At 42.5% G+C, this 24,378-nt stretch overlaps 2 protein-coding genes across 15 annotated transcripts in view; one reads left to right on the top strand and one right to left on the bottom strand.

Moving 5' to 3' along the window:
• Positions 1–24,378, top strand: part of GGACT (gamma-glutamylamine cyclotransferase) — a 51,536-nt gene that overhangs the window by 6,944 nt on the left and 20,214 nt on the right. For 5 of the 14 annotated variants that reach the window (XR_014510461.1, XR_014510462.1, XR_014510463.1 and 2 more), the window contains exons 2-3: positions 10,573–11,072; positions 12,312–12,440. Coding sequence is in view for 5 of the 14 variants with exons in the window: in XM_083438165.1 (XP_083294291.1) it covers positions 10,590–11,063 (474 nt within the window). In the remaining 9 variants the exon portion in view is untranslated. Of the gene's footprint in view, positions 1–10,572; positions 11,073–12,311; positions 14,104–21,737; positions 23,155–24,378 lie in introns of those variants that run through there. The other 9 variants (XM_083438165.1, XM_083438168.1, XM_083438169.1 and 6 more) reach the window with 5 other exon arrangements.
• PCCA (propionyl-CoA carboxylase subunit alpha) overlaps positions 13,416–24,378 on the bottom strand; it is a 223,970-nt gene continuing 213,007 nt past the window's right edge. The window contains exons 23-24 of the mRNA XM_083437796.1: positions 16,371–16,448; positions 13,416–13,786 (exon numbers count right to left, since the gene is read on the bottom strand). Of these exons, the coding sequence (XP_083293922.1) occupies positions 13,718–13,786; positions 16,371–16,448 (147 nt within the window). The 3' untranslated portion in view covers positions 13,416–13,717. The remainder of the gene's footprint in view (positions 13,787–16,370; positions 16,449–24,378) is intronic.

Genomic DNA, 24,378 nt, shown 5'->3' on the forward strand with positions numbered 1-24,378 from the left:
CAGTATTTGGGCTTGGTAAACAGGATTATTGATGCAGTGAGCTTGTGATGGAAGAGTCAATGAAACAGAATAAGAAGCCTAAAACATTACTTTAGTTTTGAGAATTTTTCTGTGGACAGGACATAACATAGTGATGAAGCAAAATACATTATCTGTGGTGATCTTGCAGGGCTATGACTGCTGTGCCCTTTAGCAGTGAATGCATTTTGCCCAGAGGAAGACACTCTTGAATGAAGACCCTTTACCCAAACAACACTATATTTGCTTCCACAGCCATGAGTGTATGGCTTATCTGTTTAAAGCTCTGCTGAGTCCCTCTCCAACTCTTTTATCTGGATCCAGCATCTGGATCCAGATGCATCTTTTTTGAAAGAGAGAGAAAACATAGTTGCTTAAAATAAGCTCTCCTCTAGGTAAACCGCCAGCTATCAAATGCTAGTCTCAACAGAAATGTATGTCACGGCATCAGAATACTGCTGAAGTGTAGACTCTAGAGAACTACAAGGAAGTTCACAGCTGATAGGTAGCCACTGAAAAGACCTCTGTACAGTGGTACCTTGGGTTAAATACTTAATTTGTTCTGGAGGTCCGTACTTAACCTGAAACTGTTCTTAACCTGAAGCACCACTTTAGCTAATGGGGCCTCCTGCTGCTGCCGGAGCCCAATTTCTGTTCTTATCCTGAAGCAAAGTTCTTAACCTGAAGCACTATTTCTAGGTTAGTGGAGTGTGTAATCTGAAGTGTATGTAACCTGAAGCGTATGTAACTCGAGGTACCACTGTACTTGATGTTCAGACACGATGCACAGATAGTATTGAGATAATGTTCTCATTTGTAGTGTGTTTCACATTGATTTGGGAGGAAGTCCCCCAAAAGGCAGGTGCTCTAATCCAAATTCTTTTATTTAACCCAGGTTACATTATTTAAAGACCTTAATAGTGGATATATAACCAACAGAAATCTTGTGGTGAATTGAACTTCAGAAAGACCGTCTTCTTTACAACAGAATCCCCATATTTGAGTTGTATGCTAGGGAGGAACATGTATCTGTTCTAATAGATTTCACTTCTGGTTCTTGGAAGACTGGACATACCATGGATTTTTTTGTGCAATATGGGGTCTCAGGGATAATGGAGATGTAATGAAGTTGCCTTTAGGATTTTGTACACATTTTAAATGTACCTTACTGTTATTGATATGCATGTCTTCAGAAATGATTTGACACTGTTAGCTCCTTGTGGGTTCCTTGACCTATAAGGCAAGCTAGAAATGAAGTAAATAATGATCCTGTTTCAGATTCAATGCATCAAATAAGCCATCTGATGTTGGACAGTTGCAGGGGTAGGGGTTGTTAACCAGTCTGTTAAGTACAATTTAGGCCAGTCTTATAGGTATTGCCCAGTGTTATCACCCCAGTAGTTGCAATGCTGTTTGTTTTCACAAACCAGAACTTCATCGTTTTGGAGTGGACGACCGCTGAGAGGAGACTCTAACCTCTTGATTTCAAAGGGGCCGTGGCTTCCACTGGTGCCTCCCTGGCTAATGTAAGAAAGGTGTTTTGCCATAAACGGTTCTGAGGTATTTGGTGAGGTTGGAGAGAGGTCGGCCTAAGCAGGAAGCCCGTTGTCTGCCCTGTAAAGAAAATAGCAAGTTACAAAATGAAAGCATCAAAGAACCAACAGGATGCAGTCCCAGGAGTCTCTTCTGGCATGTGGGTCCTCCTTGAAAGTTAGTACTGAGTGAAGAGTGACCTTAAAACTCACTTTATTCAAACAGACTAAGCTCAGGTTTAAAGTTCAAGACATTTTGTTTTTTCACCTGTTTCCTACAGTTTTCAGAAACTTCTGAAGAATTAATGTGTAACTATATCTGGTCCCTGAGCCAACAGTGAGGACTCTTTTTTTTTTTTTTTGCCAAGGGAAAATAGGATGCTATATTGTATTGTACGAACCTTTCAGTTCTAACATGTCTGGAACCACCAGAATAATGCACATAGGATCTACATGAATTGGAATGATTTGTCAAATGATTTTGAGTACAATGTAACACTATCCTTTTGAGACATTTAATGTGACTAGGCCAAAATGAAGGCATCCATGGATGTAGCCTGGGGGGGGGCAGCTGTCCCCCCAATCAATCAAAACCAATACAAATATGAGGGCCTGCCCCCCCTGAAAAGCCTCCACATCCTCTAAGAAAAATCCTGTCCCAGTCTCCTGAGAAGTGGCTGATACAGATGAGCCAGCAAAAGTGGAGTGCAAACCAAGAAAGTGTTTATATGTTGCAAAGACCCTTGTGGAGTGCAGTGTGGCTGTGGCACCCTCTACACAGCATCACACACCCCACAGGAGTTCTCACTCAGTAAGCCCAGACCACTCACTGTGCGGAGAGAGAAGATTTTGCCTTAATCTGTCCCCAAATGCAACTCCTTACTTGTCCTAGAGAAGTGAACGGCAACATTTGCTTAAGGGGAGAGGATCTACCCAGAGACATCCCTGGGGAGTACACTGAACCTGCCTCTGTCTGTCTAGTTAGCACCATCCTGAATTCTCTTTTAGAATACTGAGAACAGATATGTGTTTTAGTGTACAGTAAGGCTGCAACTTTTTGCAAGGCCCCCCCCCCCACGACATCTACCCCCTTTTATTTTATGCCAAGCACATAAAGCGGAATGTGTACAAGTTAAATGCACGTGTGTTGCAAGTGTACTGTACATGAGGGCCACAAAATGGAAACCCAAGGCAGAGCTAGGCAATGGAGAGCTGGCTTGTATGTCAGTGGCTCTCTTTAAGTTAGGAACATAAGAACACAGTCATCTACCTTAAACCAAGGCAAACCACAGGTCCATCCAGGTCAGTATTGTCCACACTGGCTGGCAGTGGTTCTTCAGGGTTTCAGACAGTATATTTCCAGTCCTGCCAGATGCCAGGAATAGTACCTGGGACCTTTTGCATGCAAAGCAGATGTTCTGCCACTGAGCTACAGTCATATCCAGCTCTATGGGACAGTATAAATATACTAAACTGGAACAAAGAGAGAGGACCTACTTTTCTGAAGACACAGGGATCTGCCACCAGTGGAGTGTAGCCATTTATTTTCTCTAGTGTATGTGAGTCGCTGCCACATGTACAGGACTGTATATAGACATTCTCCTCCACATATACTGCGTCATACTGCTGCCCTCTGCTAACTGAAAAATAAGTAAAGGGCATTCAAATTAGTGTTTTTAAAACAAAATCATATATATATATATATATATATATATATATGGAACTAAATCCCACTTTTCATTACATTTACTTGATAATATGTGTTCATAGGATTACACTCCCACTAGTTCTGTAAATGTAAATCTTAACAACAACCCTGTAAGGTTAGATAAGCTTTTATTATCATCTTATTGTGGCAGGTGGGGTTTGAAGGTAGTGGTTTGCTTAAAGCCGCCTAAGAGGTTGTGACAGGTTAGACTGAAACAGTCTTCACACTGCGCAGTCTTGGGTACTATACCACTTCTCATATTACATATCTATATTTTTAGCCAGCCCCTCCAAAAAGAAATCACTAATAGAAATTAACGATTAAACTAGCTAGTTAAAATAAATGTACAGTCTGAAATGTACAGTTGGCCTGGCTGGGGGATCCTTGTTGTGTTTGCCAAGGGTGTTCTCAAGTCGCACAATATGCCTTTACGTTGTGTCATTTTTTGCATCCCCTTTTTAAAATATAGTCCTAAGCAAATCAGCTGTACCAACAATTGGATAGGCTGTCAGTCGTAGTTAAAAGAAATCGCTTGAAGAGATGACATACAGATTTCACTCATTTTCCCAGGATATTAAACTTTAATGACTGCACTATGAATATTTCATGACAGTATCTTTTTGAATAGGTTGTTTTGTCCTGGAGGATATTGTACATTATAAAGCCTGATTTCTCTCTAGGCGAAATTGGTGAAGTGTTGGAACATCAACTTTCGATCTTTGATTACAAGGAAAAGCACATTTTATTTCAGCCATTGTGAAGCCTGATGTTGGGGGGTGGAGAGTTGTTTTGTTTTTTGACAGCTCATATGAAACTCAGTATTAAATACTATTCTTTATTTTTGCCACAAGGTGGCTAAATAACCTTTGAATGCTAGTGAAAGGGTTGTTTTATACAAATGACTGAAGAAAATGAAGGTTTCAAGGTTAGTCTGATTTCTTTTGAAATCAGTCTGTTAACTTTTGAATAGCATATGAAATATTTGCATAGCCATTAGCAAAAAATCCAAAAAGCTGCACTGTTGTTAAGGTAAAGGTACCCCTTACCAGTCGCGAACGACTCTGGGGTTGCGGCGCTCATCTCGCTTTATTGGCTGAGGGAGCCGGCGTACTGGTCATGTGGCCAGCATGACTAAGCCGCTTCTGGCGAACCAGAGCAGTGTACGGAAATGCTGTTTACCTTCCCGCTGGAGCGGTACCTATTTATCTACTTGCACTTTGATGTGCTTTCGAACTGCTAGGTTGGCAGGAGCTGGGACCAAGCAACGGGAGCTCACCCCGTCGCGGGGATTTGAACCGTCGACCTTCTGATCGGCAAGCCCTAGGCTCTGTTGTTAGGACCACCTAAAATAGCACAAAACAGTTATCAAGTTTTTATGTTGCCTGCACAGCTATTCTCGAACTGGGTTGGGGATCACCAGTGGGTCTCTGAACTGCCATCCATCCCATGGCCATGCAGTAGGTTTTTGGTTGGACGGATGTGCCAGCAGCTCCAAAAGTAATAATGATCTAGGAATAGAGAGGGAAGATGTTCTAGGAGGAAGAAGTGAATGTTAAAAAGAGGTTGGGGTGCAATAAACTGACAATCGGTGTGGACACAGGGTACGTGTAAAAGTGGGACATGGGTGGCGCTGTGGTCTAAACTTGCTGATAGAAAGGTCGGCGGTTCGAATCCATGCAACAGGATGAGCTTCCATTGCTTTGTCCCAGCTGTTGCCAACCTAGCAGTTTGAAAGCATACCTGTGCAAGTAGATAAATAGGTGCTGCGGCGGGAAGATGAACAGTGTTTCTGTGTGCTCTGGCACTCATCACAGTGTCCCGTTGTGCCAGAAGCGGTTTAGTCATGCTGACTGCATGACCCGGAAAGCTATCTATGCACAAATGCCAGCTCCCTCGACCTGAAGTGAGATGAGTGCCGCACCCCATAGGCACCTTTGACTGGACTTAATTGTACAGGGGTCATTTACCTTTTTTCCTTGCATGTAAAAGAGTGTTAGTTTTTATGATGTTATTGCACTTACCAGTTTTTTTGTTAGATCCCTTTGTTGTTTGGTATCAACAATAGCAACAAAAAATTAGAACAGATTTCACTGCAAAAAAAGGTGTCTAGACATTCCATTGTGGCAACTTTAACCTGGGTTTAAGGTGCCATTTGATGAAAAGTTTCTAACACTGGTTGTAACTGCTGGAGAAAATATGGTCAGAGAGGTTCTCATCTCTATATGTGGTGAGATTGTCTGCAAGTAGTGACCTACTGTGATATGACCTGTAGGGGTGTAATAAATAAATAAACAAATAGGAGGTAACATTATGCCCATTGATGATGCTCCTAAATATTTGGGATGGAAAGAACAAAAATACCCTGCATAAGCCCTAGATATGTTTCATGTTAGTTGTAGCATGGATGGAATTGAATAAAAATTGGAAAACGTTTCACATTAGGTACCTGGTTGTAAAGGCTATGGCAAAGAGCCAGGCAATGAAACTGACATTTAACATAAAGTTGGCAAAGGTGATGGGCTACTGTGCAAAGTGGAACTTGTTTGCTGTATATATGAAGGAATGCCAATCCAATTTTGCCATGCTTTTGCTACAGACTTTAACACTAACCTACAAGAGACAAATAAGAATAGAATCCAAGACATAGAACAAAATAACAAAATAAGAACACAGAATGTTTAGCAGAACCTTTGCAGATGCGAGGAACTATTTCTGATTTCAGTCATGAAAATTCTTCCTTTAAGAAACTTATCCCTCCCCCCACAAAAAGTATAGCTTCAGATGCACAGTAAAGAAATTACTTAATGTAAATGAAGCATATCTTTTGTGGGCAGATGCTGTACTTACTATGGAGATTTTAATGTGCATTTTCATTTCCCCTTTTTATATTTTAACTTATTAACTCTGACAAGTAACCTCTTGGTTGTGAACAATTTAATTCACAATTCACTTTTTCTGATTCAAAGTGAACATGAGTGCCCTAATCCCCTAATGGGAATTAATTGCATGTTTCAGTGCTTAACTCTGATCCTCTCTCAATTCCCACTGGGACAAGTTTCTTCCTAAAGGGTCTGTGTTTGTTATTCAAAACACAATCTGAAAGATAATGATTTTTTTTCCTCCCAAAGAGGAACTGGAGCAACCCAATATTAATGTTCTTTCCTTTGTAGGAGAACAAGCTGTAGCCTCTTAACCCATTTGATGTCATGAAGGGTAAACATACAATGCTGAAAGTGGATGAAATATCAGGGCAAAACAGGGTGGCATTTTGGAAATACAGCACCGTGGTTTTGAGAGAAGAGCCCTGTGTTTTCGTAAAATAGTATTCATTTCAACAGCACTGAGGTGTATAAGAACAATGTTACGTCCTGGTGGTCAAAGGGGATGTCTTTTTTTAAAAGGCAACCCTTTGACCCAGTAAGCTTAATTTTCTCTGGGAATTTTTCAGCAGTTCTTTTTGAGTGTGTAAAGGGTTTCACAGAAACGCTGTCAATTTCCATAGTGTATGAGGAGCTGAGCCTGATAAATTTTCCCTGCCAACCTTATTTTACTGTGTTTTATTTCTATCTCAGTTCCTCCAGGAATCTGAAGGTAGTATATATGTTACTCTTCTTCCCCTTGTTATCCTCCCAACAACCTGTGAAGTAGGCTAGGCTAGAGCCAGCCAGTGGCATAGCTTCATGCTCCAGCACTGGTGGGGGGGGCAGAGAGCAGGTGGGGGCAGGGCTGGCGCACGTCCTGGGGGGCGGGGCATGCCGCCTGTGAGGGCAGGGTTCCTAGCGCAGGCGGGGGGGGAGCCGCAATGGCACCCTGCCAGGTTCACGCTGCTGGGAGTGGTGCGCTCCCCCCACACTCCTCTTCCTCTGCCAGTGGAGCCAGCGACTGGCCCAAAATTCCCTTGGTTAGCTAATGGAGAATTTGAATATGCCTCCCTAGCTATAGACTAAAACTCTGATCATGAGTCCACACTGACCCTCAACTAGGGAGATGGGAATGGAACCAAGGACTGCTAGGGTCATGTTTGTAGGTGTAACACTGGTAATTTCCAGATTGTGTGTCAAAAGAGAATGGCTTGTGAAATGCATGTGAAATGAATTGTTAAAGGCTTTTGTGAGGCCTACGTACCCCCTGGTAGATGCAGTTGCTGGGACTCTGCAGGTTCAGACCCTCCAAGTGTCCTTATTTTCCAGGGACAGTCCCAGATTTACAGAAGCCGTCCTGGTTTCAGATTTGATCCTGGAGTGTCCTCCTTTTCCTTAGGATGTCCCTCTTTCCATAAGATAAATGTTGGAAGGTATGGAGTTATGTGACCCCAACCCAAGGAGATAAGTAATTATACAACCTTTAGAAGACATCTGAAGACAGCCCTATATAGGGATTATATATATATATATATATATATATATATATATATATATATATAGGATTATGATTATTATGAAGAAATAGGACATCTCTATTTTCATTGGAGAAATGTTGGAGGGTATGCAGGTTTCACAAGTATATAATGCCTACTGGATCACCCCTGTCAACATGCTTGTAGACACTATCTGAGAAATCTTTAAAAGGTAAGGAAATCAGGACGTACCTTTGGAGAAGCCATCTTAATTTTTTTAGTCTTAGGTTGCTTCCAGACAGACCTCCTTGTGCTAGCTAGGTCTTCTGTTTATAATGTTTGAATTGAATTTTAATTGACTTTGCACACTGTTGGGAGTAGTGCACTTTTTTGTTTCTACATCTATGCTGTATCCACACCAGTGCATGTGACATCATTGCTGTGGGTTGGGCCACGTGCTGCCCAGCACATATTTACTGCTAACTCTTGTGGGAGTTACTGTTTTATGAGCCCATTCTAACTTTTTAAATTGAGCTAAAATAATTTCCCAGTTTTTTATTACATAAAAGTGAGATATTTATGATGTTACAACATCATAATTAGAGCATGATAGCATTATGGTGTTATACTCATGCTTTTCCTCAACTGACTGCGGGGGGGACCCAAATTGGGTCATTAAGTGACACCCATCACAAATGTTCTAATATGTGCTAAGTGGCGATAGGTTCACTTTCCTGATAGGTTATGGCCCACATCAAAGCCACACCCTTTTAACAAGAATAGTGCTAAAGACATCTGTACGGGGGAGGCTGAGCAACCCTTCTGTTCTTCTGAATTTTGAGGGAGTGGGCATGAGAAAAGACTGTCCAAGAAGACAGAAAAATTGCAGGGGAAATGCAGGAACACAATAATTGGATGTCTTCTCAGATAGTATTTTGTGAATGCCCTGTAATTAGGGAGCGAATGGAGCATGGCCATTCCACACAAAATGACTAGACTGGAAGCACAGTCTCTTCTCTATTCTATCACCCTGGCTCTCTTAATCTTAACATTCTCTGAAAGTAAACCTCTTGAACCACAATGATGAAATGTTGCTCTGCTTTTTATTCAGAAAAATATGCACTACATCCTCCCTTAATAAATAAATGAACTGTTATGAAAGAATAGGAAAAAATTGAATATGCCTCATAATGACCCTCTGTGTAAAGTGAGGGCCAGGTGTCCTGCTCACCTTCTGAAGATTTTCTGCATCTGGCAATTAAAGACCAAACTGCTGTGTTGGGGGGGCGGGGGGAGAGACTGTCTCTCCTAGCAGTTCATGACTGATAGCAAAATTTGGGGAAGCATCAGATGTTCTGGGCTTTAGTTGGACAGAAACATCATGAAGGGAGGGAGAAAGGTTCATCTGGGAGGCAGAATACTTTGAACAGTAGCCAAGGAATAAAATGGAAACCTTTTCATTACTTTAGTAAATTGGAGGCTCTTTTGCCCTACACTGGGAAAGCTGTTCCCAAAATAGAACATCAAACTAGTCAGCCAGGTGTATTGCAAAACACTAGCGCCACACTCATGCCAAAAGCTAGAGTCACAATCTGTGACAGACATCTCCTGGTGAGAAACATCAAACATTTTTGGAAATGGTGTAATGCAATGAAGGCTAGGTCTTTGGCAGGATATGAGCAGTGACCACTGTGTAAGCCTTGCAAATTTGACTTTTGAGGAAGCTGAAATTCAACCTCTGCTTTAAAGCTGGAATAAGAATTAGGGGCTTGTCTGACCAAGAGCCGAGAAAATGGCTGCCCTTGGAATGAGGCATTTTTCAACCTCTTGCATCAGCTCCTAGCTGGGTTGGGGTATAAAAACCCAGTCCCCCTTACATGGTGAGATTGATGCCACTGACCTGAAGGTTGTAATTGACTAAAGGCTTGCCTTCCCAGAGTGTGTGTAGAGCTCTTGACACTGTCACCCCCAAGTGTCTTGGTTGGCATTGTGGAGCCTGTTCTACTCTTTGGTATACCTTGGAACTAAGAGCAATGAAAAATGTTTTGTGTGTTTCTTTGTCTCTTTCAGACTGTAAGTGGTCTATAAATGGAAATAATAAGAAATGCACTAACCCCAACGGGGTGAGGATTTTTTGGGAGCAATATTTAAGTGACACTGACTTTGTATCCTTTTCTCTACTTTCAAAAGTGGTGGTGTATTTCACATACAATCCTTTGGTGGCTTATGGATTTCCAGAGCTGGTCCAGTATTTTGCTGAATATTCCAAACTTGCACACACCCCTCCTGTGAATTTGTTTTAATATCTGTTGGACCCAAGGAGGTAGCATTGTTAAAATAACATACCACCTTTGCATTCATAGGGATTGTAATAATTGTGTTTTAGAATTATTGATCATTCGTAGACTTTATTTAAAAAATGACTTTTTTTTTAACAGATTGCTTCTGAGACATATTTAATACACATATTGCAGGGCAGGTACTGTACATAATGGCTACATCATGTACATGAAGGCCTGTCATAACTTTTGGTAATGAGTATGTCAACTGGAATTCGTATACAGTAACCAAACCAACCACATACATGCTCACTTGCAGAAAGAGTTGGGTTGTACATACATGCTGAAAACAACGGGATCCTGAAAATGGTTGCTTAGATTAGATGGCCCTGTTCATAACGAATCTTGTGACCGCATACACTATTACATGAAGGAATTGGACAGTGTGAACTGATAGCTGGAGTGCTGGCTGTCGAACAACAAGCAACTGTTTCTTATTTTTGCTATGATCTTTGCATTCTTCCTTTTGACACTTGTATTGTAAATCATAACTGGAGTTAGAAAAATAGCCAGCTTGTATTCCTTGGATTGTTTTAAAGCAACCGTATTTGCTAAATATTGCTGTAATAACAAGCTTTTAAGGAACAATGTTTACTCAAAGTGCGATAATGTATCAAAGCTTATTTTTGTTTATTTCAGTTCCTTTCGTCAGAGGCATGGTTCGTGTCTTTGTCTACGGGACCCTTAAGAAAGGCCAGCCCAACTACCCGTACATGATAAATGGTGCTAATGGGACAGCCAGATTCCAGGGCAGGGGGCTCACAGTGGAGAAATACCCCCTAGTGATTGCCGGGAAATACAACGTTCCTTATTTGCTGAATATCCCAGGAACGGGACACCGTGTCACTGGAGAGATTTATGCTGTCAATGACCAGATGTTGCAATTCCTTGATGAGTTTGAAAGTTGTCCAGACATGTATCAGCGAACCCCAGTGAGAATTGAAGTAGTTGAGCAGGAAGATGAAAGTAGTCCACCTGAAGGGACGCCAGCTGTTAACAGCATCCTGGAATGCTATGTGTATAGCACCACCACTTACCAGCCAGAATGGATACATCTCCCTTACTATGACAACTATGATTCCTTTGGGAAACACGGGCTTCCATATGTACTAAGGGAAAGCAGAGATTGAAACTGGAAGGTAAAAGCTGATATGGACATATTATCAAGAAGTTGAGTAACATCTCTAGCATTTTTACAAAAAGTAAGCACTAATGTTTCAGACCATAATATAGTTGCCTTCAAGCCAATATTTTGGGGTCCAGTCAGGTTTTCAGACTAAACTTGCCTAGTCATGCAAGATGCATGGATGGTGTGTCTTTAATTCTGTAGTTCTCTGTTTAAAACTTGATCAAGAGGTGGAGGGGGGAATACTGTTTTGCAAAGCAAAGAGAAAATACTGCAGTATTTCTAGCAATGTACCGGGGGATAAAGAACCTCCAGCTTACAACAAACTTTTTGCATTACTGTACAACCTTCACATAAGCAAGGAAATGGCCCTTGTAAGAGATCCATTAATCAAGCACTGTGAGACAAATGAGTTCGCTAAGGGAATTCTCTTTGCTGATGCCCTCAAAGTCCAGTCCTCTGGCTTTCAGGTGCTCTAAGTGGGCATGGAGGGCAAAAATGATGAGAGCATCAGGCTCTCATTATAGGTGGCATTGTTCTGGAGTGGCATTGCTCTGGAACAACAAGTTAAAAACTTAAGAACAGCCCTGCTGGATGAGACAAAAGGCCTACTTAGGCCAGCATCCTTTTTCTCACATGGACCAGGCGGATTCCTATGTGAGACCTACAAGCAGATCAGAAAGGCCATGTACCTCTCCTGCTGCTGTTCCCAGCAAGTGATATTAGAGGCATGTTACCTCTGATCCTGCAGGCAGTATATCACTAGCATGACTACAAAATCCGTGAATGGAAATGAGTTGACATCATAGTGCTGCTAGGAGCCAGATTTGTCAAATGGGCCTTAAGAGCTCCAGAGAAAGTTATGGTTCAGGAATTGGAAGGAACTAAGAATACTGACTCACAGTGAAGTCCAAGTGATGTGGAGTCCTCTGTGTCTTCATTTATTTGTCCACCTTTCTGGACATCATAGTTTCTATTCATTAAAAAGGTAAAGGGACCCCTAACCATTAGGTCCAGTCGTGATCGACTCTGGGGTTCCGGTGCTCATCTCGCTTTATTGGCCGAGGGAGCCGGCATGCAGCTAAGCCGCTTCTGGCAAACCAGAGCAGCACACGGAAACGCCGTTTACCTTCCCGCTGGAGTGGTACCCATTTATCTACTTGCACTTTGACGTGCTTTCGAACTGCTAGGTTGGCAGGAGTTCTATTCATTAGGTTTTAGTATATTTACATTCTCCTCCTGCTTGTTTCAGCTCCATAAATGACCACAGACTACTGAACAGGATCAACAACCTCTTTTCATTTATAGCTCAGAATTTTGAAATATGCCAGCAGGGAAGAAGGCAGATTCTCAAGAAAACTGCAAGAAAGCAGTTTTTAAGGTTGGTTATATTCCTTAAGTACCCAATGTGACCTTGCTGTACAGCTGAAGGGCAGAGCAGTTCCTGATATTAATTAGACACACAATGCTACTTCTACTATTGTATTAATTATCTTACTATTTAAGGTTGTACACATACAATTGCTCACTTATGTTCATGTCTTTGTTTCAGCTTTCTCTCTTATACAGTCCATTCATTCTTTTGCTTTAATGTTAGGCTTCCAAGTAAAAATATGGTGATGGCAGATTGTTTTAATTGTAGAGTGATAGTGGTATAAATTTTGACAAAGTTCAGTTTATAAATCTTTGACTGTAAATAATGAGAAAATTTGTAATAGATATTTTTAAAATTGTGTACATTTGTATTACTTAAAAAAACGCTTAGTATGATTTACTTAAAACATTTGTCATTATTATAGTAAATTAAATCTAGATGTGGGGACTTGCTGTGTAGGACACTACTACAGTCACAAGAGTTATGACAGTGCATGTACCTGGTGTGGGGTGGTAAACAGGATCAGGATAGGGTCTGTTTGTTCTCATGATGAGCTTCCAGCCCTACTTTCAGTAGGGAGCAGCTGCACTCAGGAGTTCCCAGTTGGAGGCTCCTGAGTAAAACCAATCCCTGTGGGGCTTGCATTTCACACCAGATTTAAAAGGTACTGAATACAAGTGTCACTTGCCAAGGAAGAACTGGGAACTTCCTTAAGACTCCTGATTGTTGCTTTGCAGTCATATCTTTTCCTGCCCCACACCTGAGGTCATATATAATGTCAGGATCATTGTCAGGTTTAGTTTAGCCCATAAGCTAGAGGTTCCCCATGCCTACTGGCCATTTAAAAGCTCACCCTTTGCTTATTTTTTATAAAACTGGTATACAGGTAGGGAAGTCAGTACAAAATTATTTCTGTTTTTACATGTGGAGACCCAGTTTTAGGTTAAAGTACCAAAGTTTTGAAGGCTTTAAATGACACAGTTTATATGCAAAAATGCTTTTATTAATTTGTTTGATAGCAGTAGAACTGCAGAAGAGAATTACAAATCCCTTATGTACAGGTATTTATAAAAGGAGTGATATGAGATCCAGAGGCAATTTTAAGTTCAGTCTCAGCAAGGTAAACCATATGGACCCTTGCCTCTTGTTTAAGATAGTTTAAAAAAATACCATAGCATCGTTTTAGTTTTACATAATTTGCTTGCTACCTTAATGTTCATTTGAATTTGAGGAGGAACATAGAAGGTGCTAGTCAATTGTGGCAACATATGAAATAAATAGTTTCATTCCAGTTCCACAAGCTCATCTCCTTCCCCGACAGTTTCACCAGCTTTGCAATGTACAGCTTTCACCTGCAGCGCAAAGAAAGAAAAAATCAATTTGATTCTGAAAACAAGGCCAAGAATCTTTTTTTAATTGCAGTTGGCTGTGCAAAGAAAATAAGTGGTAGATTTCCATTTTAAAGACCTTATAAAACATGAAACAGAAATCTAAAAAGCATGTCCTGGAACATAATCAAACACATTGCCCAAGTTTTTAATTGTGCTTCCATTCTATCCAAAACACTTAAGAAGTTTGTTTTTCTGTGTGTGTTTTAACATCTGGATTATTTAAAGGTGATTTTGGTAAATATCAGACAATTTTTACACTATTTTAAAATAGCGCTGTGATTGATGCTGGTTTTGTTTGTTGCTTTTCATTGCTGCAGTTGTTTAGCATTTTTGTCAATCACCTTTGGTGCTTGTGCCAAAGTAAATCTACAAACTATGCATTTTGGAGCACAAGAGGTTTGGTTGGTCCCCCCAACTGTAAATGGCATATACCGTATTTTTCGCCCTATAGGACACACAGGCCCATAGGACGCACCTAGATTTGGGGGGGGGATAAAGGGGGGGAATTTATTCCCCCCCCCCGGCGCGAGGCCGGGGCGGGGGAAGCCCGAGCTTCCCCCTCCTCCAGCCCCCAGAACGGGACCCAGAGCGATGCCAAAGCTGCACGCAGCTTCGGCATCGCTCTGGGAGCTTGCGGGGCTGGAGGAGGGGGAAGCCCTCCGCCAGCCTTCTAACCAAGTCGGAGGACAGCGGGAAAGGCGTGCTGCACCTCCCGCTGTCCCCCGAGTTTGTGCAGCTGGCGACGGGGCTCTCCTGAAGCCTGGAGAGTGAGAGGGGTTGGTGCGCACCGACCCCTCTCGCTCTCCAGACTTCAGGAGAACCCCAGCGCCAGCCCCAGAAGGTCGGGGGACAGCGGGGAGGCGGAACGCCGCCATCCCGCTGTCTACCGATGTGGTTTGGAGGCTGACGGCGGGGAGATGCGTGCTTCTCCCCGCTGCCTGCCCCGCAAGCTCCGGGGACAGTGGGGAGGCGCAGCGCGTCTTCCCGCTGTCCCCGGACCTGGGCTGAAGGCAGGCGGCGGGGAGAAGAGCGCTTCTCCCCGCTGCCTGCCCCGCAAGCTCCGGGGACAGCGGGGAGGCGCAGCGCGGTGGGGAGAAGAGCGCTTCTCCCCGCTGCCTGCCTCGCAAGCTCCGGGGACAGCAGGGAGGCGCAGCGCGTCTTCCCGCTGTCCCCGGACCTGGTCTGCATGCGGGCGGTGGGGAGAAGAGCGCGTCTTCCCGCTGTCCCCGGACCTGGGCTGAAGGCAGGCGGTGGGGGGAAGAGCGCTTCTCCCTGCTGCCTGCCTCGCAAGCTCCGGGGACAGCGGGGAGGCGCAGCGCGTCTTCCCGCTGTCCCCGGACCTGGTCTGCATGCGGGCGGCGGGGAGAAGAGCGCTTCTCCCCGCTGCTGGCCCCACAAGCGCCTAGGGGGGAAATAAATTTTTTTTTCTTTATTTCCCCCCCAAAAAACTTGGTGCGTCCTATGGGCCTGTGCGTCCTATGGAGCGAAAAATACGGTATCATCTGTGCAGACACACAAATGTGTCTGACATTTATCTATACATGAGCATTGCCCTGTCTGAGTATTCCGTGTCTATGCGCAATCACAGTCATGTGAGGAACAGCAGGGGCCCACTGCCAAGCCCTACTCCTTCTGGCACATCCTCATGGAGGGGTGTTGGAGAATCAAGTGCTGAAGTGGGCTGCCTCCTGTGCTTAGGGAGGCTCCTTGTGTTGTTTAGAATTCTGATTACACATAGACATTGAATGCCTCAATAAAAATGGGACTTGCACTGTACCTGGTAATTTAGAAAAAGAAAAAACAGAGATCACACCTCCTAAGCTTTTTGCAATACCATAACAACCTAGAGAACCTTGTGACTACCTCTACATACCCACTGGGATGAAGCACTTTTAAAAGCTTAGCACGTGAAGGGGCAGTGAACTGTTTGTTTTAAAAAGAAGCACTGCTTGTGTGTAAAGTTTTGGGGTCAGCAACCTTTTTCAGCCGTGGGCCAGTCCACCGTCCCTCAGACCATGTGGTGGGCCAGACTATATTTTGGGGGGAAATATAATCAAATTCCTATGCCAGTTCATAACCCAGAGATGCATTTTAAATAAAAGGACACATTCTACTCATGTAAAAACACGCTGATTCCCAGACCGCCCGCAGCCCGGATTGAGAAGGTGATTGGGCCACATCTGGCCCCCGGACCTTAGGTTGCCTAGCTCTGGCCTAGCTGAACAATTAGTGAAATTACAAAGGCACGGATTCTGATTTCTAGGGCCACAATCCAGCGCAAGCACACTTGACTCAAAGTGCATCTACTGTAACTCTATTGGATTGTAGCTCGGCCGAATCTGAACAGAAAGGCTGCAGCCAAGACAAATAATTCTGAATATTTGATAAACATTTGTGAATTCAAAGTGTATGCATCACCACACAGTTACAGAACAGTGCAATAAGGTCCAAGACTGATGCCAATAATAAAATCTATTTTCAAAAATAAAGCTTGTGCTCAACTTGACAAGTGAGATAAAACATCTAGTAGTCTGACTGGACATACCTTCCCAGTTTTAGCAGCAACCAAACTGTTCTGCATTTTCATAGCTTCAATCACACAGACCTCCTGACCTTCTGCAACCTGGTAAAAGCAAAAAAGATGACATTAAAATGCTAACGTTATTATAACCTTAAAGAAATGTCTTTAAACAAAGAAAAAAGGCAATTCTTATCCCATGTGTAGATCCTTTCTTAAGTCACCTTCAGACTCTAATGCATCATATGATGTACTCTGGTCTGATAGAAACTTGAGTTCAGATCCTACAGGTACTCAATTCTTGAAGAGACTTTAACCATCATCTAATTCCCACTGTATAAAGAATATGGATTCTGACTCATCAAGGCTGTGCATGCAGTACAGAAAACTGCAAACACAGGAAAAATATGCATTTTTTGAGGTTGGCTAGAGAATTCACCTTCCCAAGAATCTCAGCTGACAAGTCAAAGCAAAGCAAAACAAAATACATGTTTTAGTCCTTGTAAAGAAAGGATCAGCAATTGCATGCACAAGGCCTGGTGAAATTTCTAAAGAGAAGGGCTCACTTGGATTACTTGTCCTCAAAGAGCTTTAGTGCCCTGTGCAATTCCTTGTCTCTCTTCGTTATTAAGAAAAGCAGACATTTGCAGACCAGATGCAAGTTTTATAGAATTAAAATACCACCACCCAGTCTCATATGCATTCACAGTGGCACTCTCCCTTTCTGTTTCTGCCTAGTTGAACTCTTAACAGACTCTTCACATGCTCAAGGTAACCAGTGGATCCATGGAATATTTTTTTAAGCCCAAAAAAGTTGAATGTGTGAGATAAGCACATCCTATGCCAATGAGGCAAGCTACCTCTGTCTGATAAAAACGCAGCTTTACAGGAAGTTGGGAAATTATTATTATTTATTACATTTATTAGTTGCTTTATTTTGCCCAAGGCAACTAAAGAGAAACTTACAACCAAAAAAATCTAGCCAGTTTGCACTGCATGAAGTAGCTCACTGTTTCCTTGGGTCATTTTCCCCTCAAACATCACAATTTAAGTGTGACTTTCCTTACTTCATATCTGAAATTAACTACATGCTTCAAAGCCCACAATGAAAGATCATTTCCACTAGAGACTATACTGTTTCCAAACCAGCGATGGGAGCAGTTTGAGATTCTTCTTATACATGGTCTGAAATACTAGTTACATGAACTAATACTTTCAAGATTATACTACCCACATATGCAATTTTGTCACTGGAAACACCATATTAAATAACAAAAGTTGAACAGATCTACTGCATGCATAAGTGTATTTGTCACACTGATTCTTATCACCATCAGACTTCATATCTCCCCTAAAACATCTGCTAAGTGTTCAAGTACTTGTTCTATGTTGCCTCTCCAATAGAACCTCATTTCTTTCAACCTGTCTTAACACCTACATACATTACCACCTCCATGTAAAGGTAAAAGTAAATGTACCCCTGCCCGTACGGGCCAGTCTTGACAGACTCTAGGGTTGTGCGCCCATCTCACTCAAGAGGCCGGGGGCCAGCGCTGTCCGGAGACACTTCCGGGTCACGTGGCCAGCGTGACAAGCTGCATCTGGCGAGCCAGCGCAGCACACGGAAACGCCGTTCACCTTCCCGCTAGTAAGCGGTCCCTATTTATCTACTTGCACCCGGGAATGCTTTCGAACTGCTAGGTTGGCAGGCGCTGGGACCGAACAACGGGAGCGCACCCCGCTGCGGGGATTTGAACCGCCGACCTTTCGATCGGCAAGCCCTAGGCACTGAGGCTTTACCCACAGTGCCACCCACGTCCCTTACCACCTCCATGTAATAAGCATCAATTACATCAGGAGTCAACAACCTTGTTAGGGCGAGGTCACGATTTCAAAAGAGAGAGACTATGGTGGGCATCACATGTGTGTGGTGGCTCTCCACTCCCCATGGGTAACACCCAGGCCCTGATTAGGTGTGAAAAAATGAGCTTCTATAGGCTAAAGAAGGCTTCTTTTAAGCCTAATCTGAGCAAGGGGATGGGGCCCTGTGGGCACCAGGGAAGGTCTCTCTGTGGGCAAAGGTGCCACACTGGCAATCCATGCATTGCACTGTGTGTACATGAAATAAACTGTGCAGAGAGGAGCCACAATCCACAGCCTTCCTACGGAAAACACACACTGCAATTTTATTGAAAAGTAAGATGTAAGGTTATATAAAGGAATATAGCTTGATTCTCAAGGCTGTTGCTCAAAAGTGCTTGTTCCACATCAGCAAGAGAACAATAAACTGAATCACATTGCTTCTTTTGTTGACCACCCTCAGCTGTTGGGACTAAACTGGGACACTGTAAGAGAGAAGTGGCCTCTTCACATATAACAGATTTCCACACACACTTCCTATATATTCATGCCTGCGACCCTTGCCACCTCCCAATTCCAGCACCCTCAACCACTCAAGTCTCCTATTTTACATCCTCACTTGCTTTCCCTTATGTCTGGGCACCCTCGCAGAATACTGATGGCTGAAACTCCTTCCTCAAAGCCCATTTTCTTTGTGCAGATTTTGGCTGTACATCTTAGCCAACATCTCAAACCCCAAATAAAACTGCAGTTAATCTCATGCTGCCCCTGGCCTCCTCAGTCAGCTATGCAGTCACGTGTGATAGGTGCACACACCACCACCAGTTTTTTCATTGCATGTACATTAAATAGGAAGCGCCACACACTTTTCGCCTCCTTGTCTTCATAAGAACCGAAGAGGAACTTGCTGGATCAGGCCAATGACCTATCTAGTTCAGCATCCTGTTCTCAAAGGACTAGGTGGGAAACTGTGGGAAGCTGGCAAGATGAACATGAACACAACATCAGTCATACACACTCTGGTATTCAGAGGCATTATGCCTCTGACTGTGGAGGCAGAACGTAGCCATTGTGGCTAGTGGCTGTCGTCCAATAATCTATAAAAGCCATCCATGGTGGTAGCCAGCACTATGTGCTGCATAAAGAAGTTCATGGCATGTTATGAGAGACAGTCCTAAATGGATAGGACAATGTTGAGTACAAAATTTGTCGTGCAAAAAGGAGAGACCATAGAATAGTCCCATTCAACATGTTGACTTAACCCAGGTACAATATGAAAGCACGTCACTGTTCCCATCTCCTACGGTAACATAGGTACTTTTTTCCTTAAGGGGATGCCACACAGCTCAGATGACAAAAACATGTCAGGATCAATCACAGGAGAGTGAATTTCCTCCATTACAAAAGGGAGCTAAGATTTGAGTACAGTGGTACCTTGGGTTAAGAACTTAATTCGTTCTGGAGGTCCGTTCTTAACCTGAAACAGTTCTTAACCTGAGACACCACTTTAGCTAATGGGGCCTCCCACTGCCGCCATGCTGCCAGAGCACGATTTCTGTTCTCATCCTGAAGCAAAGTTCTTAACCCGAGGTGCTATTTCTGGGTTAGCGGAGTCTGTAACCTGAAGCGTCTGTAACTTGAAGCTTCTGTAACCCGAGGTACCACTGTAGTTTATTTCCATCCTGAGCTACAAAACAAGAGATATGTGCAAGTACATTAGAGCGAATGTGTCGTATCAGGCTTAACACTGCACTGATACATGACTTGGGCATATAGCATTAGTGGTACTAGGTTAACTGATGAACAAGAGAAGCATTCCAGCATAAAAATTCCATTAATGTGCAAATACTGCCCTTTCACTATTTGGAGTAGGCCTACTGTTCCCAAACTTTCTCAGAGAACTGTCAGAAAGCTCAGGAGTTCCCCTAAGTTTTCCGAAAGCTTCAAAACACTGGACCAAGGGGATCTCCCTATCCATCTTACATCCTTCCCAGCCTTTGCTGTCAGAGGTCTCCCTTTGCCTCCCACTCTCAGAAATATTCCCTGCTCTAGAAGTGGGCGTTGCAAGATGAGTTTGATTTATCTTGTCACTGGTGAAGGTTTCCTAAGTGAGAAAAGCCTCCAGTTGCCAAATTCTAAACCATCTATGTTAAGTGCTTCAAATCTATCAGCATGTTCTAAACTGCAAACAGTGTGCATGCTTGATGCAAACAACATAATTTTCTGGGCCTGTTAAAAACCTATACTCAACCTCCTGCCCCCACCCACAGCAACAATTTCCTAAAGATTCAACCCCACATTTTTTTAAAAAACTTCACAAATGCAGAGGGTTGTCTGATGGGTTCCTCCTAAGAACCTCTAACTTCGTTCCCTACGTACTCCCCAAAGGTAACTGGGAATAGTATTCTTTAGCGAAAACCTACCCAGCAAACCCTTACAAGAAAACTAACTTATGCCTAGTTCTCTGTTTTAGGTGAAAACTTTTATTTCCATAGATACTCAATGTTTAAATACTGTGGCATTATGTCTAATAATAGCCAATTTATTTAAAACGGCTTTAGGAGAAAGTGTCACTTAAGCACCCACATTAATAATTGTTCTTTATGTCAATCCTTAATGTCTCCTCCCCCACTGTGTTGCAAAACAGCAAATCCTAAAATTAGTTGCCAATATATCTCCCTTTCCTCTTTCATTCATTCTCTTGGGCTTTGTTCAGTTTCTTTCACTGCATAATTGTGTGTATCTTTTTGCCTGCCTGTATTATTTAAGCCGGAAAATGAATATCTTCGAGATCTCTAAAATATCCTCTTTCCTCATTTAAGGATTAAGTTAGGCTTCTAAAAAAAATTCAATAACTTTTCTACACTTCTAAAGATTCTGACCTGGAAAAAAGCAGAAAAATCACACTGTACAGGACAGTTTGCAGTAATCAAAAATAGCTATTATTTAAATTTCTCTTTATACTTTTAATCATGGCTTCAGTGGTGACCTCAAATGGGGGCAGGGGAAAATCAAATAAAATCCACAGAATTCTTACTCATCTGAGGCCATTGTAATTGATTTCATCCTTAAATTCTCTAAAAACACAAAACAAAATGCAGAGGTTCATTAAAACGGCTTTTCAGAAGAAAGAAACTGCTGGGATTAAAATTAATATGAAAACAAATAATATTTAATTTCATTGTTCATTGACTAGGAACGAAACTGCATTTCATTCCAAAAACAAAGTGTAACACACCAAGTACACAATGGCTTCCTGCATCAAAATTCTCAAGATTTCCATTTGAAAATTATTTCAACTGTTTATCTACCTGTTTAAAGAAAAATAGGAATTAGAGAACAAAAATTGGAGTTGGTGGTAACCATCTGTTTAGATAACAAACTTTAGAACTTGTACCGTCTCGAAAGTTATAGGCAACATACTAATGAATGTGATGTTAGGGCTCCTTGGCAAAATGGAGGAACTTTTAAATCTATTTTCACTATGCACAAGAGAGTAACAGGAATATTAATTGTTTGCCTGTTTATATTCAGAGGTACAATGAAGAGAGCTCCAATCTGAGGGCAGGGCCTAAGAAGAGATCTTTGTGGGTCCAGTCCACTCCCTTAAGACTTTTGTGAATCAACTGATAAAGACTTAATGATTGTGACAGGATGTCTTCAATGTTAGGCTTACAAAACAGTCACAAGCCCTGCAAGTCTTTCTGATAAACCCAATCGGCACTGATGTATTTCTCCACTCTGTCTAATTGGTGTAAAGTTTGCAGATCTGAGTCTCATATCTTTCACCCAGCTTGCTGCGTCCTCTCCTTTGACACCGGGTCAAGGTTCACATTCGCATCCGATTATCAAAGTGGCAGTCATTAAGCAAGCAGCCTGCCTTGCACCAAAATGAGTTTGCTTGAAGGAAAAGAAAGCTCGGCCCATTTACTCAGCAGATTTTAGCATTTTAAGGAGGCCCAAATGTCACACAGTATTGCTACGTTCTGAAGAGTTTCAGACATCTCCAGCTGATGATTAATTGTGAGTGATGGGAAATAAAATCCAGTAAAGCCAGCTGCTTGCCATGGTCGGCAAAATTACTATAATGGATATAGGCTGCCAATTTTCCAGTTTTACTGGCAAGTCTTCCAAGTGTAATTAAGGGAAGTTATAAATGATATGGAAATCTATCAAGTCCCATTTATTTTCAGAGGACTTTTCCCCCCAGGGACTTTTATCTTCAAGCTTATAGTTTGCTTTGTTGTGCTAATGATTTCAACCACTTCTTATTTCTGTTAAAGCCCTCAATATCCCACCATAAGATGTTAGAACCACTTCTTTCACAAAGATTTAAAGAAACAGAAACCTCTTAAGGTCATTTGCTTTCCCCCCCACCTCCTTTCTTTTTAAGTTGGGACCTTGTTTGCTTTGTGGAAACTCCATTTCCAAATGCTGCATCTTTCCTGCAACAACCTTGAAGAAATGGCCAAGATTTTGAGAGAAGGCGATTGATTCACCCACTCCTTAGAAAAGAAATAAAATGCCGGCCTTGTGAAAAGGGGCCCTGTGATGCTAGACATTTAGCAGAGGGTGGTGTTGCTCACTAATGTCGTTTGATTTGGAATAAAAGCATGAAAATGATGTGCAAGGGCCTAAAATTGGAGAGGTAAAGGATGAGTGCACCGTATTCCATTTCTCAATTTCATCCTTCAGAACCACAAAATGGGGGGTTATACAGTTACTGGATGAGATTTACGGTAACAGCTGTGGTCCTCCCACACAAGGGAAGACCTTCTAATGGGGTAAGGTCTGTTTTGAACAGACGGGGAGTTACAAAACAAGGTTCCCTATTAAGGATGAGCTCTAATATCCCTGGATAAAGAACACAAGAGCAATAGTCAGATTGCCTTTAAGAAACCCTAAACCCTACATTTTGTTCTTTCCAAGACACACACACACACACAAAAACCTGGAGCTATTTTAGAAAGTGCAAACTGTTCATAAATGACAGGATGCAAATGCAAGAGAAATTTTCCCCCTACTACTCTCTAGCCACTATAAAGAATGCACAGGAAACTGTGCCAGTGGCATATGGCTTTCTACTGTGCTAAACATTCATACAAAAGACAGGTTCATCAGTCATTGGCGTATCTGGGTAAAAAAAAATAAAAAATTAGCTCCTGATGGATGTTATTTAGAGCTTACCTGCTGCTAATACATTACCAGGGCTGGAAACCCACATGACATTGGAACGGCAGACCATGAAATACAGCACGTGCAAGAACATACCATGTTTGCCAGCTTATCCAAAATAATAAATAAGCTATTTAAACCCCGTGCCTAACATTGGGCCCGCTGCAAGGAACCCTGGGTCAGTCCTACACAGGCCAATTAATGCACAGCATCTGCTGCACAGAAGCAGCGCACGAAGCACTTCCGAATGATTTCAGCAATTAAAAGAAAACTGTTTCCTGCCTGTTCCGACAGCAACTGTTTCAATGCAAGAGTGAGCATCAAATCATTGTGTGCAGCTGAAAAAATTAAGCCTCTTTTTATGGTGGGGGGAGGAGGAGGAAGGGGGAGCATGGAGATTTCTTACGGTATAGGATCCTTCTTTTGTTGCCCTACATTGTGTTTTTCTGCCAAATTAGACAGAAGGCTCCCAGGACTTGCAAGGCCCTCTACTGTATCACCTTCTGGTGCACTGGGGCTCCCTAAAAAGCTGGATCAATATCAGCCCTGCTGACTCGTCTGCAAAAGTGAAAACCCTTCCATTACATTTTTTTTAAGAGACTTTTATTATTTTCGAACACAGGTGCTTGAAAAGGATTTATTTGAAAGACTCACGGAGATGAAGACGAGGGAGAAGTATCACACACAACTTTATGGGGGGGGGGGGAGCCAAAACAATGGGGGCAACAATTGGACGAGACCTTGCGTCTCTGAGCCAGTCAAAAGCACAGTTAGAATCTTATTTTAGCACCACCCTCTTTTTGAACTCAAAGGAAACTTGCACTGAAAGGAAAGTCCCCAATATCTGTATACACTTGTACTTGGTTGTGTTGCGAGCAGTGACAATAGACTGTCAATACTCAACTACTGATAAGGCATAATTCTTGCAAAAATTAAGACAGACAAGGTCATTGCAACTGTGTCAAACATGCCCACACTACACACCCTGAGCTAGACAAGG

Source organism: Podarcis tiliguerta (assembly GCF_965153285.1).
Source record: "Podarcis tiliguerta genome assembly, chromosome: 4".
NCBI lineage: Eukaryota > Metazoa > Chordata > Lepidosauria > Squamata > Lacertidae > Podarcis > Podarcis tiliguerta.